Source organism: Chlorocebus sabaeus, chromosome 9 (assembly GCF_047675955.1).
Source record: "Chlorocebus sabaeus isolate Y175 chromosome 9, mChlSab1.0.hap1, whole genome shotgun sequence".
In the NCBI taxonomy this organism is placed as follows: Eukaryota; Metazoa; Chordata; class Mammalia; order Primates; family Cercopithecidae; genus Chlorocebus; species Chlorocebus sabaeus.
The window spans coordinates 81,416,371-81,430,206 of NC_132912.1; the positions used below are offsets into that span (position 1 = coordinate 81,416,371).

The window sequence follows — 13,836 nt, forward strand, 5'->3', positions numbered from 1 at the left end:
CAAACATTCTTCACAAATTAGAAAGTTTGAAATCTAAGATAATAAATCAAAAATTCTAATCAAGGCATAACCTAGCTAGCCGTAACTAGCTTTCAGCTTAATTTTCCACCAGGCACACTTCTTTCCTCCAGCAATATCAAATGCTATGCATTCCCAGAATACATGATTTTAAGCCTTTGTTTATTCTCTTATCTCAGCCAGAAATGCCCCTCTCCTAATTCTTCTTCTGGCAAATTTTTATTTTACTTTTAACCCTCAATAAAATGTTGCTCCTTAGACTCAAGATAGGATTAACCACTTTCTCTTCTATACTCCGTTACAGTATTTATCAAATATTATTATAATTATCTACTTAAACATATTGATTTTCAAAATAAATTGTCTTCCTAAATCTTTTGAACCCAGAATCCAAGTTATATCCATTTCTGTGTTCTTTTTTCCTGTTCTTAATTCAGAACCTAAAGTTGGAATGCATATAAAAATAAATAATAAAAATAGTAAGTAGAACAACAAAAGAAAACAAAGTAGATTCTTAACTGGCTAAGGGAAGTTCCTATAAATTAGTCATTGAACAAAAATAGAATGGCACAGTCCTCTAGCTCATGCTACTTAAAAACGTGGTCTACTCACAAGCAGTAGTCTACAAACTATCAATCTGTGATGAAATTAAATATAAAAATTAGGATTAAGCATTTAGAAACTTTTAAAGGAATTTAACAGTGAATTTTACTTCTGTTGAATTCATTTGTTATCATTTTAATTTCATTTTTCTAGAAATCATTTTTAAATATTCTTAATAAGTTTCACACTGTAACAGATTGGAAATTAAAAAAAGAAAAATAAGAGGGTCCTTTATAGACAGCTTGAGATAGACTATGGAAGACAGAAAGATGAGTATGATCTTGACTCTTTTTAAAAGAGAGTTTGGTTTCAAAGGAAGAATATGATATTTACATAAATCTTTGTAACATGTATCAATATAATTACACATATTTCTCAAAGTTCACACTATCTTTGACACTTTTAAAAACACATCTATTGATAGAATTATAAGTGTATATGGAAACACGTGCATATATAGCATTTCTTTCTAAACTTATTTATATGAAGGCTAGATTTCAAGTTAAAACTAGGGCCTGTTTCTGTCACTGCTTATCAGACACAATGGTATAGGGGGCCATCCATCTTTGACTGACTCCATACAGAACTAACTTACTGCCTGATAACATTATTCAACTCTCTATATCCCTCTGCCTGACTCACCTAATCACAAAACTCTGGAAACATATAAAAGCAAGATGAGTACACAGGTTTTTTTCCCCAAAAACTCTCTTTGCAGTATTTTTATTCCTATCAAGAGAGATTAACTTACGTTCTCAATCTTTTGCACTAAGTGTTGGCAAACTTTTTCTATAAAGGGCTAGACAGTAAGCATTTTAGGATTTGTGGGCTATGTGGTCTGTTACAGCTATTCGACCCTGTTGTTGTAGCAAGAAAGTAGCCATAGACAGTATGTAAACAAATGAATATGGCTGTATTCCAAAAAAAATTTACTTACAAAAACAGGTAGCAGGCTTATGGATTTTGCCCAAGGACCATAACATGCACGTCCCTGTTCTACATCACAGATATAACTCTAAAATGCAGCCATTAAGGCCTGTTCTACATCACAGATATAACTCTAAAATGCAGTCATTAAGGCCTGTTCTACATCACAGATATAACTCTAAAATGCAGCCATTAAGGACCTATTAGACCTATTGCACAGTAGATGATCAAAAGTTACATAATTCTTGTTGACATTTATCATCAGCTTTTAAAGTGTTAAAGACTGAGAGATTCACCAATATTCAAATTCATGGAAGATGAGACACTATTTCTCAAAAAAATCAGAATATACTGAAAAATCTTTTATGCCTTGTTTTTATTGGCATATGTCTAAGGAAACTATAAGCCTTTCATACTATTATTAGATACCAACATTCCCACAGGCTATAGAAAACAAAAATACAGATCTATTTACACTAGTTGCCACAACCACTACAACAAATGATGTATATGCAAAATCCCCAAGGAGCAGCCCCTTTTAAATGAGCCACAACATGGCTCAAATAGTCATAATATAACAAACAAAACTAACGACAATTCCAAGTATGATGTTCTTGGTTCAACTCACATCTGTTGAGCATCTTCAAAATATAGGGCACTTATTTACATTTGTAACAAACCTGGTTGTAGATTTATTTCATCTTTGTTGTTTAAAGTTGGATGTGACCACCCCTTTCCCTCAAAGGATGAGATACAAAGCACATTAAAGGTCACTGTAAAACTGAAGTTAAATCCTAACCTTTCCCTTTTCACTTAATTTCCACTCTCTCTAGTGGAATATGTTTCTATGAGCAATGCTCACCATTCTAGAAGTCCTTCCCCCAGAACACAAGAATTGCTCACCTTTTAAATTTCTAAGGGTTCTCTTAATGTTAGATTTGAAACATCTTCATATAACTCAAAAATTCTTTTTGCTTTATACTAATCTCTCAAAAATGTCTCCTAAGATTCAACAATATTTTTATGGAGATAGCTCAAAAATAACTATTTCACAATCCTCTCTAAACTATTAAGTGGTTAGTTTTGTATCATACTGATTCTCACAGTATTATCATCAGAACTTGTATGGCCTTTGAGGAGTGAGAATAAAGAAAATAAAAAGAGTCTTAAAAGAATATCAGTGGGTAATCTCATGGGGAAACACACTGAAACAATAATGACAAAGCAGTATATAATATTATTCCGGTAAAACAATATCTATGAGAGAGATATGCCCCTAGAAAAGTGCTTAGGACATATTTGGATATTCACTGGCTCCTAAAATCTGAGATGTAAAAAATTAATGTCATCAGAATGTTTAAATATTATTTTCTTTCTTTTTCCTTTCCTGTCAATGATTCTTCATATTTCCCAGACTTAAAATCCTGAAGTTATTCCTGATTACTTTCCATGTTGCCTGAAATTTCAATCAATCGTGAATTCCTTATGATTCTTTTTTGGTTTCTTATATACCATTTCCAGTCACTACCTTTAACATATACAGAATATGCTGAAGCTTTCTACCTATTTTTTTCTGCTCAGGCTGTCCTATTCTTCTATACATTTAAGTATTCTCCAAACACTGATCTTACTTCTCAAATGTATGTATATAAAATATAGTCTGCTCAAAGGACAGTTTACTGTCTCAGCACTTTGGAAGGCCAAGGCGGGCAGATCACGAGGTCAGGAGTTCAAGACCAGCCTGGCCAATATGGTGAAACCTCATCTCTACTAAAAACACAAAAATTAGCCAGGCATGGTGGCAGGTGTCTGTAATCCTAGCTACTTGGGAGGCTGAAGCAGGAGAGTCACTTGAAACTGGAAGGCAGAGGTTGCAGTGAGCTGAGATTGCGTCACTGTATTTCAGAAAGAGTGAAACTGCATCTCAATAATAATAATGATAATAATGAAATATTTTAAAGTTTAAAAAGGAGGTATAAGTTTCATAGTAAAAATAGGATTTAAATAATTAATAAAGGATAATAAAGGATAAAAAGATTCACATACAGAAATATAACAGAAATGGAAAATAAATCCAAGAAACAGGCACATTCTACAAGGGAAAACTTATATTATGCATCAACTAAAGAAAGGCAGAGAAGGAAAACCAGAAAGTAGAAGGATTTATGTTTGCTCCAATGAGTGACATAGCTGTTGTTATTATCGAGGCCCAGGATGAAATATAAAAGTCATCAGGAAAGTGTACTCACATAAGTTAGAGGAAAAATCAAGATTGGGCCTAAACGAGGAAGAAATATCAGTGGAGATAAAACCAAGTAATTTGAATGCTGTCTAAATAGTGTTCTATAGAGACTGAATTTCTGACCCGGGCCTACCTAGGCAACAAAGTTGCCAGTGTTAACCTTACAACACATCAGTGATTCTACCACTGGAGGGAGTCTGGTCACATATCCTTTGATGTAACTTTCACTCTAGTAATTTTCTGGTCTTCCCTGGGAATGAATTAGAACCCTACCAAGAATATGAATTGGTTTAACACAATCTGATGGGTTTCAAATTTTTTATTTCTTTCAGTTTTTATTTTATTTTTATTTTGTTTCATACTCATTAATATCTCTATAGTCATATTTGGGTCAAAGAAATTAATCTACACGCTACATGTCCTAGTATATATCTATCCTTGGAAAAAGTTAACAAAGAAAAACATTGTAAATTAAGAATAGAGAAGGGCTCTAAGGAAAATACCTAAACAAAGCAACCATCAAGGTTACAAGGCACAAGAAAAATAGCGAACGGCAGATTTGAACTAGAAATTAAAAACAATTTTTAGGGCTAAGGTGATAAAGATATTACTGATAGGATGCTGAAGAGAAGTAAAAGATAAGAGTACTGTAACTGTGATTTCAAAATTTACTAGTCTTTAAAATTCAGAATTTACAGATTCTAGTAATTACTCATGAAGTTGAAGTGATTTCCTAACTAAATAACATGTAACTGAAATTAAGAAAAACAACAAGGATCTACACACCGGCAAAAAAAGAAATTTTAAAAAGCAGTGGTTCAATTCAAGAAGTTATGTGGACAACATTCTATTCACAATAATAATTATTACTCTCTATTTTGTGTTAATAACAAGAGTGGTAAATTCTATGAAAGTAATACTTTATTTACTTATTTAAACAATCTTACAGAATTGGTATTATTATACCCACTTTACATAAGAAAGCTTGAGGCTAAAACAAGTTAAGTAATTTAAGGTTACGCAGCATTCAAGAGTCAATATTCTAACAAGGGTGGTCTGATCTAAAATGGTATTATCACTATGCTATACTGCATGTCACTGAGACTGAGTAATGACCACCTTACATTCTTGTAATAAAGACTATTAAAGGTAACAGTTACGGGTACTCCTCTTAGATGTCTGCTTCAGAAAATGTCATTAAGGATTATCTAATATCACTGTGCTACTAAGCATTCGTTACTTTTATTTCCAAAGTTAAAATTTGTTTAATTCACATGCCAATAACATAAATGAGGTCTTAACTGACTCACAATTTAAATAAAGTTGATAAACTCAACATTCAAAGAAATTTATCTTTTTAAATATGTAAAAGAGATAAAATCTTTTTTTCCTCCATTTTTTCCACGTAAGTATTGTTAGAGACAAAGACAAGGAAATCTGTCAGCTTCTGTGTAATTTCTTTCCAATGTGTTTCCTTGTTGACTACATCATAAACCCTGTGGTTTATATCGTATCTGGGCAGTCATAAAGTGCCCTACTCATAGAAATAATATTTGTTAAAGCTACAAGCCTTGAGGGTAGATTTAAATGTTTTAAAACAAATTAATTATGTATTTTCTTCCTTACTATAATGAAGCTGGAGGGAGCTTAGATACATGTAAGGCAACATGTAGATAAATCTTTCCTGTTTAACAAGGAAGAAAAAGCATATACATATATATAATATACATTATATATGTGTGTATATATATGATTAAAAGATGAAAAGCACAAGTAATATAAAATTCTGTGTGTGGGGTGGGAGCTGTTTTGTCTCATCACAGGTCAGTGAAGGTCTGAAGTACCTATCAAACTGTAAATGGGCTCCCATATTATTAATGTTTCCAAACAAGAAATTTTCTCTTTCATTTTATTTGAAAAGTCATATAAAAGTACATCATGTATGCAATTTGAGTATACTTCAGCACAGCAGAGATGGAGAAACAAAAATACTCTTCTACTTGCAATAGGAATAGAAACCTCTAGATTTACAGTATATTTTCAGAGTAACACTCAGGCAAGGACCAGGTGCTGGCAAACAAAGTACACATGCCTAGGAAAGACTATCCATGAGGTAGTGTGTGTGTGTATGTGTGTGTGTGTGTGTGTGTGTGTGTGTGTGTAACTGTCTTGCTTAACTGAAAAGCCAATTATATGACCATGTGGACTCTAACCCATATTCTTCAGAAACTATTAAATATTTTTAGAAACTATGAAAAAAATTGAATTATTATTGATAATGTAATCATCAATTCATAGGAAAATAGGCAAGTAACAGACAAAAACAAAAACAAAAAAACCCAACGAAACATGAGAGAGATACACAGTTATGTTCACCAGCAGGCATAACTCTTGGTTGATACAGTATGAAAATATTATAAAATTAAAAACATCTCTGATTGGAGAAGGTAAAAGAAAATTTACATTTAACAATCATACTATGCTTTCCCCTATTCTATTTTATTCCACTTCCAGGGAATTAATGTTTCTCTCATTTTCTTTCATCACCAAATTAACAGTAGATTCAAATAAAGTGAGAAAAGAGCAAACAAAACAAATGTATTCTATCATAAATTATGAAATATGGCTCTTATTAGGTACTTAAACACATAAATAGCTCTTCTGTCCCATATTCTGCCACATCCTTTTCTATGTTACATATTTATAGAAGTAAAATAATGAGACTTGAGAGGAAAGAAAGTGAAAGGAGGGAAGCAAAGGGAGTAGAAAGCATCAGTTGAAAATTTCTCAATGTAAAATGATGCTAAATAATGTCTGTTTGACAAATTTAATGCAACATTTCATACGTTGTTCTATTAAAAACAAACAACATTATTGCCCCTGAATTATTCATATGAAGCCAAGTTAGTATTTTTGGAATTGACATGTAAGACAGGATAACAAAATAAGTTAAGCATTTAACAACATCTCTAAACAAAGTATTTCCAAATTTTATACATCTTCTAGTAGAAGAGTTAGCTCTTTGTATTTGTTGGTATATGCTATTTTATAAAATAAAACCCTAATTAGTCTACGTTAAATTACTTGGAAGTCTGCAAATAGTAATTTTCATAGATGTTGCTTAGTGCCAGCACCCTCCCCAAAATTAAATGTTACATAATTTGTTCATTTTGCGGGATTCCTAATTTGAAAAGAAACAACTAAAAAATAGTATCAGAATAAAATAGCTACTCCTCTAGGGGATCACAATAAACACAGCATTAATTTTTGCACTCTGTTAACTCTGTGAACTTCATAAAAAAGTTTAAATTTTCCCTAATATCTTTGAAACACGTGGTAAATGCAGTTTTAAGTATTGAAATTACTGGGTTCTGAAAAGCAACAATGAATGTCTAGTTCCAATGAGTACAAGAATGAGCTTTTGCTATATCATTGCAATAAATAAAAATGAAGTCTACTTTTATTATTCTTGTGTTTCTCTCAAACCAATCTAAGAAAATAAAAATATTTACAACTTGCAATGGTTAATTACAAAAAGTCATTTAACAAAAGTATAAACTAAAATCCAAATTACTTCCTATGTGTTATTAAAAATAATCTTCATAGTCTATAATCATGCAAGCTTACATGTGGAATACCAAAATGATAAATTTTTTTAGATACCATAAATACGTGCACTTACTACCACGGTGACCAAAACAGTCTAAGAATAAAGGAAATACAAGCTGCCTTTGCAAGTGTATTTATTTATTCATATACTACACCTGTTTCAGAAATTAAAGAGGTTTTGGTTTCAAAAAGTTTGAATTCTGGTTTCAAAATTATTAAATATAAACTTATATTAATAAATATAAAATTTATTAATAAACAAATTCGGTGCTCGGTGCTCGCTTGATATAAACGTGCTGCATAGCAATGACCAACCAAGTGATTACCATTTAAATGACTTTGGAAACAAGACCTCTGCTCCCTATTTGGATTACGCTGATAAATTTTATGACCTTACTGTGAGCGTATTAGCATCTGTACATAACTTTGGTTAAAGAAATGTTTTACAATCATTACCTTCATATACAGTTAAACATTAATTTCATTTATAGTCAAAAGTATTCAGGGCCCTCTTGACAACATGTGCACTGTGTTTCCTTTGTCAGATGTAGAATTTTACAATCATTCGGCCAATCAATTACTAATCAGACGATTTCTTTACAAATGAAGTTTTGTTCCACATTACTGAAATAGCAGACTCTAACTAGTCCAACTAACCCAGAAGCGCTGTAACTAACCCCACTGCACATAGCACTAGCTTATGTCTTCAACGCTCAGACCTGTATTCAATCAATTTCCTTCTACAGGAGCCTGTCAACTTCAACAACAGAATAAACGATATAATATCAACACGCAATGGTACGTACTCGCCACATAGTCTGAATCACAGCACATATATTAGGCCAATATTTTCGACAGTCTGACTCAGAGCCCAAGAACCACGAAGATTGTGTCTGTCCTTGGTGCTGAAATGCACCGTTTTTCTGCGCCCTCACTGAAAAACTGTCATCCTAATCCCAATCCAAGAGTCTAAAAAGACTTGTTAATGTGAGGAGTCTGACGATGGGAGGTTTAAAAAAGAAAATGATAAGTTTCTGGAAGAGAATGCTAACTAGTGTGTGTGTGCTGGGGGAAGGGGGTTGCTAGAAACATCCCGAGGGCATTTCCCCTTCAGTGCCCCGCGACCCAGGAAATTCGGACTGCGGCAAAGATCGGAAACGCCTCGTCGGGGCAGGAGCCGCGAGCGGGAACATCGCCCTCGTCCGGGCTAGGCGGGCGAAGGGCGCCACGGTTGTGGACGGCGACTTTCCGCGCCAAGGCGCGAGCCCCGGGGTCCTTTTGTTTCTGGGGTGAGGGGAGGGCTGTGGGCGGAGGGTAGCCCATATCTGCATTTATTTGCACAGAAGGGACAACAAAAGACCCTGCCGCCCTGGAGAGCGGCGTCGGCGGAGCCAGAGTGGCCCCGGCGCCTCGGCGCGGACTCGGTCCCTTTGCTCGCGGTCCCGGCCGCTCTTACCGTCCCGGTCGCACAGCTGAATGGCCTCCAGGCTGAGGTTTTTGATCACCTCCTCACAGGGGCTGGTGGGGCTGTTGAGGGCATGATCCAGGCGCGGAACCTCCATTTTTCCAACCCCCTTCTGAAGCCCGCCTGCTTCGTATCCAGGCTCTCTCTGCCGGCCGGGTGGGCAAGAAGGGCGGGAAAGGGAGGGGGAGTGGCAGAGGGAGGGAAGGAGGTCTGGGACGCGGTGATGCGGCGCCGAGGCTGAGGCGCCGGGCTGGAGAGCCGCCGCGAAGGCGACGGCTGTGGCAGAAGATCCGGGGAGTGTGCGGCTCTAAGAGACCGAGCAGGACCTGGCGCGAGGACTGGAGGCGCGCGCTCCCGGCGGGGAGGGGACGCAGCGCGCGGGGAACGTGAGGGAGAGGGCACGACGCGCGCACGCGCGAGGGAGAACGCGCCCACCTGCTGGCGCGCGGCGGCCCCTCCCCCGCCCTTCTGCGCGCACGCGCCCCCACCTGCCCTCGAGCCACCAGCAAGGCAACCTCGCCCGTGAGGCGTCGGGCGACCAAGCGCGCGGGAACGGTGGGCGCTGTACGCCGCCCGGCTGCCTTTCCCTCTCTCCTAGTTATAGCCATTTGGCGTCTTCTGTCTGCTCTTGGTGCGTGGCGAAGCCCGAGTTGGCCCTGAGGCATCTGCACGGGGAGGCGAGGGCGAGCATATTGGTTGTTTATCAAGAATTGGAAAAATAAGGGCCCGGACTCTTCGGACTCTCTGTATGGTATTGGGGTGTGGGAGCCACCTCCTCCCCTGAAGGTCCCAGGATACTCGCTGCCTGCACCCTGCGGGCTCGGCCGGACATTCCTCGAAAACAGCTGCGTCTGTGTGAGAAATGAGCGGATTACCTGAGGCGTGGGGCGGGGGGGGGGTTTAGACACAGCATTTTGCCCGTCCCCGACCCTGAGGCCGGGCAAACGTGGAACTCCTTATTGCCAGAAAGGTGAGGGAATGAGGAGATGCGGCAAGCCTGCTGAAAAGGCGGCGGGGCCAGCAGCCACGGGACCAACAGCCACGCAACCTGCCTTCGCCGTGTAGCTTCATTCATTCATGCATGTAGCAAATAAGTATTCAATGCTCACCCTATGCCATTGTTCTGGGCGTCAATAAAGGGAGGATAAACAGCACCTGCTCCCATGGATTTGGAAGGGATATTTGCTACAATAGCTAATGAAGATTGACTTGTGCTTCCTCAAGCTACCCTAAATTTGTATGCTCGTTGCTATTAATTGCATTTAAGATTCTGCAGTGTACTTAGTGGATGTGCAAACGTTTTAAAAATAAAATAGAGGTCACAGCCTATTGACCTCTGTTCCCATTTGCTTCTTTGGAATAGTTTTTAGTTTTGTTGCTATCTCGGGATCAAAAATAGTGTCCCCTCTTTTCTTAATGTGCTTGTAATGTAAGTTCCCTTTTATTGATTTTCCGTTTCAAACATAAATGTTAACCAACAAGTAACAGTTTACACATAGATGTCTGTATGCTACTCTTTTTAGTCACATCCGTTTAGCCATAACATGATGAAGTCTAGTTAATTGAAGCTTCAATAAATGGAAGCACCAGCTTAAAGTAAAATAAACCTGTGAAAAATCTTGGAACAATTGAAATTTCATAAATACCTGTGAAAGATAATTAGGCATCTTACAGTGAAAAGTCTTCATTGTGAACTTATTAATGAAGATGGATGTTTTCAAAGTTTCAAGGAATTATTGTTTTAAGGTAGGGGTGTCCCCAAGGAGAGGGTAAGTTATTACCTGTCAAAGGATATGACAAGAGAGTACTTACTGGTGAATTTTCTGTGTTCGAAAGCCTAGCTCTGTAGGACTAGAAATTGGTATTGTAAGTCCAACAGTGGGTTCATTTTTTAGAGTAGTCTTAAATTTATAAATCTCAAAAAAAGGAACTGTGTACATTAGAATAACAAGTTACTGATTTACAAGTAAGAAATATGACATGCATTTAATAAAAACTCATGTAAATATTTATTAAGTACCTATGTCCAGGACACTGTGCTATGTGTTGGAAATTTGGGGTTCAAATTTATAAAGAAAGATATATATTGAAAAAGTAAAAGTAGAATGGGTGTTAAGAAAGAGGAAGTATGGGAGCTTGTAGAAGCACACACGAGGTTTATAACCTAGACTAGATGGTCAGGAAGATCTCCAAAATGATTTTATCTTAAGGGAATGAGAAATTATTAAAAGGCTTTAAATAGGACATTAGCATGATCAGATTTGTTGGCTAGAATATTTGTGTAATAAGAAAAGGTAATGTTTCAAGAAGTGTATTAATGTCAGTTTCTGGGTGTACAACCTAGTCAATCCAAAGCACCTGTCTGCTGAGGATTTGGATTCTTGTATAAAAAATACAAAAGAAATATTTACTATTTAACTTTTGATATTCAATACAGGATTTTTAAAAATCGAGTTTTTAAGCTTCAAATCAAGTCATTGTCAAGACATAAAATGTAAATTTGTTTATGGTTCAACATATCAAGGCTAGGCCTGGTGGACCAAATGATAGGGTTTCTCCCATAGTGAAGACAAGGTATCTTAGTCCAGTATGAAGGATTTAGCCAGAGATTGATATAAGGAAGGTGGTGGCTATGAAGTAGGTAAAGTAGAAGAAAATCCTATTCTCTTTGCCTTGGAGAATTATGGGAAAGAGGTAGAAGATATCAAGAAAGGCAACCAGAAACATTTTTACTATTCCCACCCTGAAGATATAGGGTGAGGGGTTGTGACTTTAGAAATATCCAGATTGGTGTGGGAAAACTCATGGACAGAGAAATTACTTTCCCAATTCTTAGACATCTGGGAAGATATCAGGCTGAACAGGGACCACATTCCAGTAACCTTGAGCAGGGCAGAGACAGGGTAGGCATTGACTTTCCAGAGTGCTATAAGTTTCTATATACTGTTGAGACTCAGAAAACAATACCCTCCTCCTCCACACACACACACAAAAGGCCTCTGTAGTAAAAGTTTTTCCTCTCATCTTCTGACCTCCAGCCTCTGAGTCTCATTTTCCCCTGAGGCTAGCCATAAGAAACTAGAATCCCTGTTCCCCAAGGTTGGTTATAGAAACCACAACTCCTTTTCCCCAAAGCCAGCAATAAAATCTAAAAATATTACTCTAACTTTTCTTCTGCTTTTCTGTGTAAAAACTGGCCATAAAGAAATTATCTTACCTACCTTGTTTAACTGAAGGTCAGAAGATACTCATTCCAGAGAGGGCCCTGCCACATAGCCAAAAGGAAGAAGTGCATGCTCAGAGAGGTCAAGAAGAATCTAGACAGACAGGCCTTTCTGGGTTTCCCTATTCGATCTATTAGTATTAGGTCATATTCCTTTTGTCCAGTCATATTTCTTCATGACTGTTCATACCTTGTTGAACCTAAGAATTAAAATGGTCAGTTTTTCCTGTGTCTTTGGGTCTTCATTCTGAAGGCTCCCCTCTGTTGGAAATGTGGTGTTCAAGTTTCATGTAAAACTATAATCAAGTAATTTTGTATGCCTTTTCTCCTATTAATCTGCCTCTTGCCAGTAATTTTCAGCTAACCTTCAGAGGGCTAAGGGGGAAGTGTTCCCTTGGCTCCAATAGTACTCAGAAGGTGGTTGAGTTGAGAACGATTCAATCTTCCCTGAAGTTTTGTGTTAAAAGAGCAAGGTGACCCTTTAGCAAAGAATAAAGGTTTAGAGTGGACCTTCTAAACCAGGAGTGTCTAAAGTACCAAAGAGATGAGACCCATCCGTCAGAGATGGCTGCCAGACCCTGAAGCACAGACCATGAGTTTCTCCAGCTACCAACTTCAAGTGAAAGACCTGAAGCAACTAGGCATATGAGGAATGTCACCTCAGAGACCAGAGGAGGCTGAAGGAATTGTTCAAACCCAATGACCCTTTGTCCCAATGCCTCAAGTAATGGTATCTAGGGCTATCTGATATTTCCGTATACTATCTAAAACAGGATGTAAGGAAAAGGTGGAAATCTTAGAGACCAAGAGTCTTAACCTAATGAACCTGAACTTTAAGGAACTGCTTAAAATACCAAATGAACCCAAGTTTCTGGGTTAGAATAAAAACACATTATTTCCCCTCCCCTGTTTGTCAGTGACTGAGATTTCATGAAGATAATCAAATCAGTTTAGACAAAATGAAAATTCTACCTTTTTATACCTAAATTGCAGTATAGTTGCAATCCCCATACACTCAACATCACTTAATCATTATCTTGAGATGTCCGCTATTGCAATCAAAATCCTACCAATCATTCAAGCCCCAACTCATATGCTACATTCTTTTGAAATGATTCCCTCTGCCAAAAACCTTTATGTTGTATTTCTGTGGGGCTTTATAGTTCTCTTACAGACATCATGTTATGTTTTATAAGTTATTAATGTACATGAAGAATCAGAATCAAATTTTAGGGCCTTAAATATGTCTAATTCAATACTTTATCCAGTGTCAAAGCCCTTGACAAGAAGTTATTTATTTCCTAATAAATATTAAATTAAAATCTTCATGAAGTTATCCAAAGTCTTTCTCATTCTGAGCCCAAACATATCTCCTATAAGAGCACTATAAAGGCCTTAATTTTCCCATTTGCTCATGATACAGAATAATAATCCTTCCTATTATATATTCAAATATCTGCCTAAATACAGTTTTTGCAAACTTTTGTGATATCCCATTTTTTTGAGTCCCTCTGTCACTCTACACACTCTCCTCTAGATAGCTCCAATTTTTCTGAGTCCATAGGTAAACACACCAGGTGTGGAAATATAATAAGAATATAAAAGAAAACACAGTAGAGTAGCACCATCTTTGTTGTGTGTGCCAGATATCTTGTAATGCAGCCCAGGAGCACATTAGTTTTTTTGACGGTAATATCACTCTGCTCACATATCCTGAACTTGCAAACACATAAAAATCCTATACTTCTT

The 13,836-nt window shown here is 37.1% G+C and overlaps 1 protein-coding gene across 1 annotated transcript in view; it reads right to left on the minus strand.

Moving 5' to 3' along the window:
• PHYHIPL (phytanoyl-CoA 2-hydroxylase interacting protein like) overlaps positions 1–10,203 on the minus strand; it is a 64,162-nt gene extending 53,959 nt beyond the window's left edge. Inside the window, exon 1 of the mRNA XM_007963380.3 lies at positions 8,856–10,203. Within this exon, the coding sequence (XP_007961571.1) occupies positions 8,856–8,961 (106 nt within the window). The 5' untranslated portion in view covers positions 8,962–10,203. The remainder of the gene's footprint in view (positions 1–8,855) is intronic.
• Positions 10,204–13,836: the final 3,633 nt, after the last annotated feature.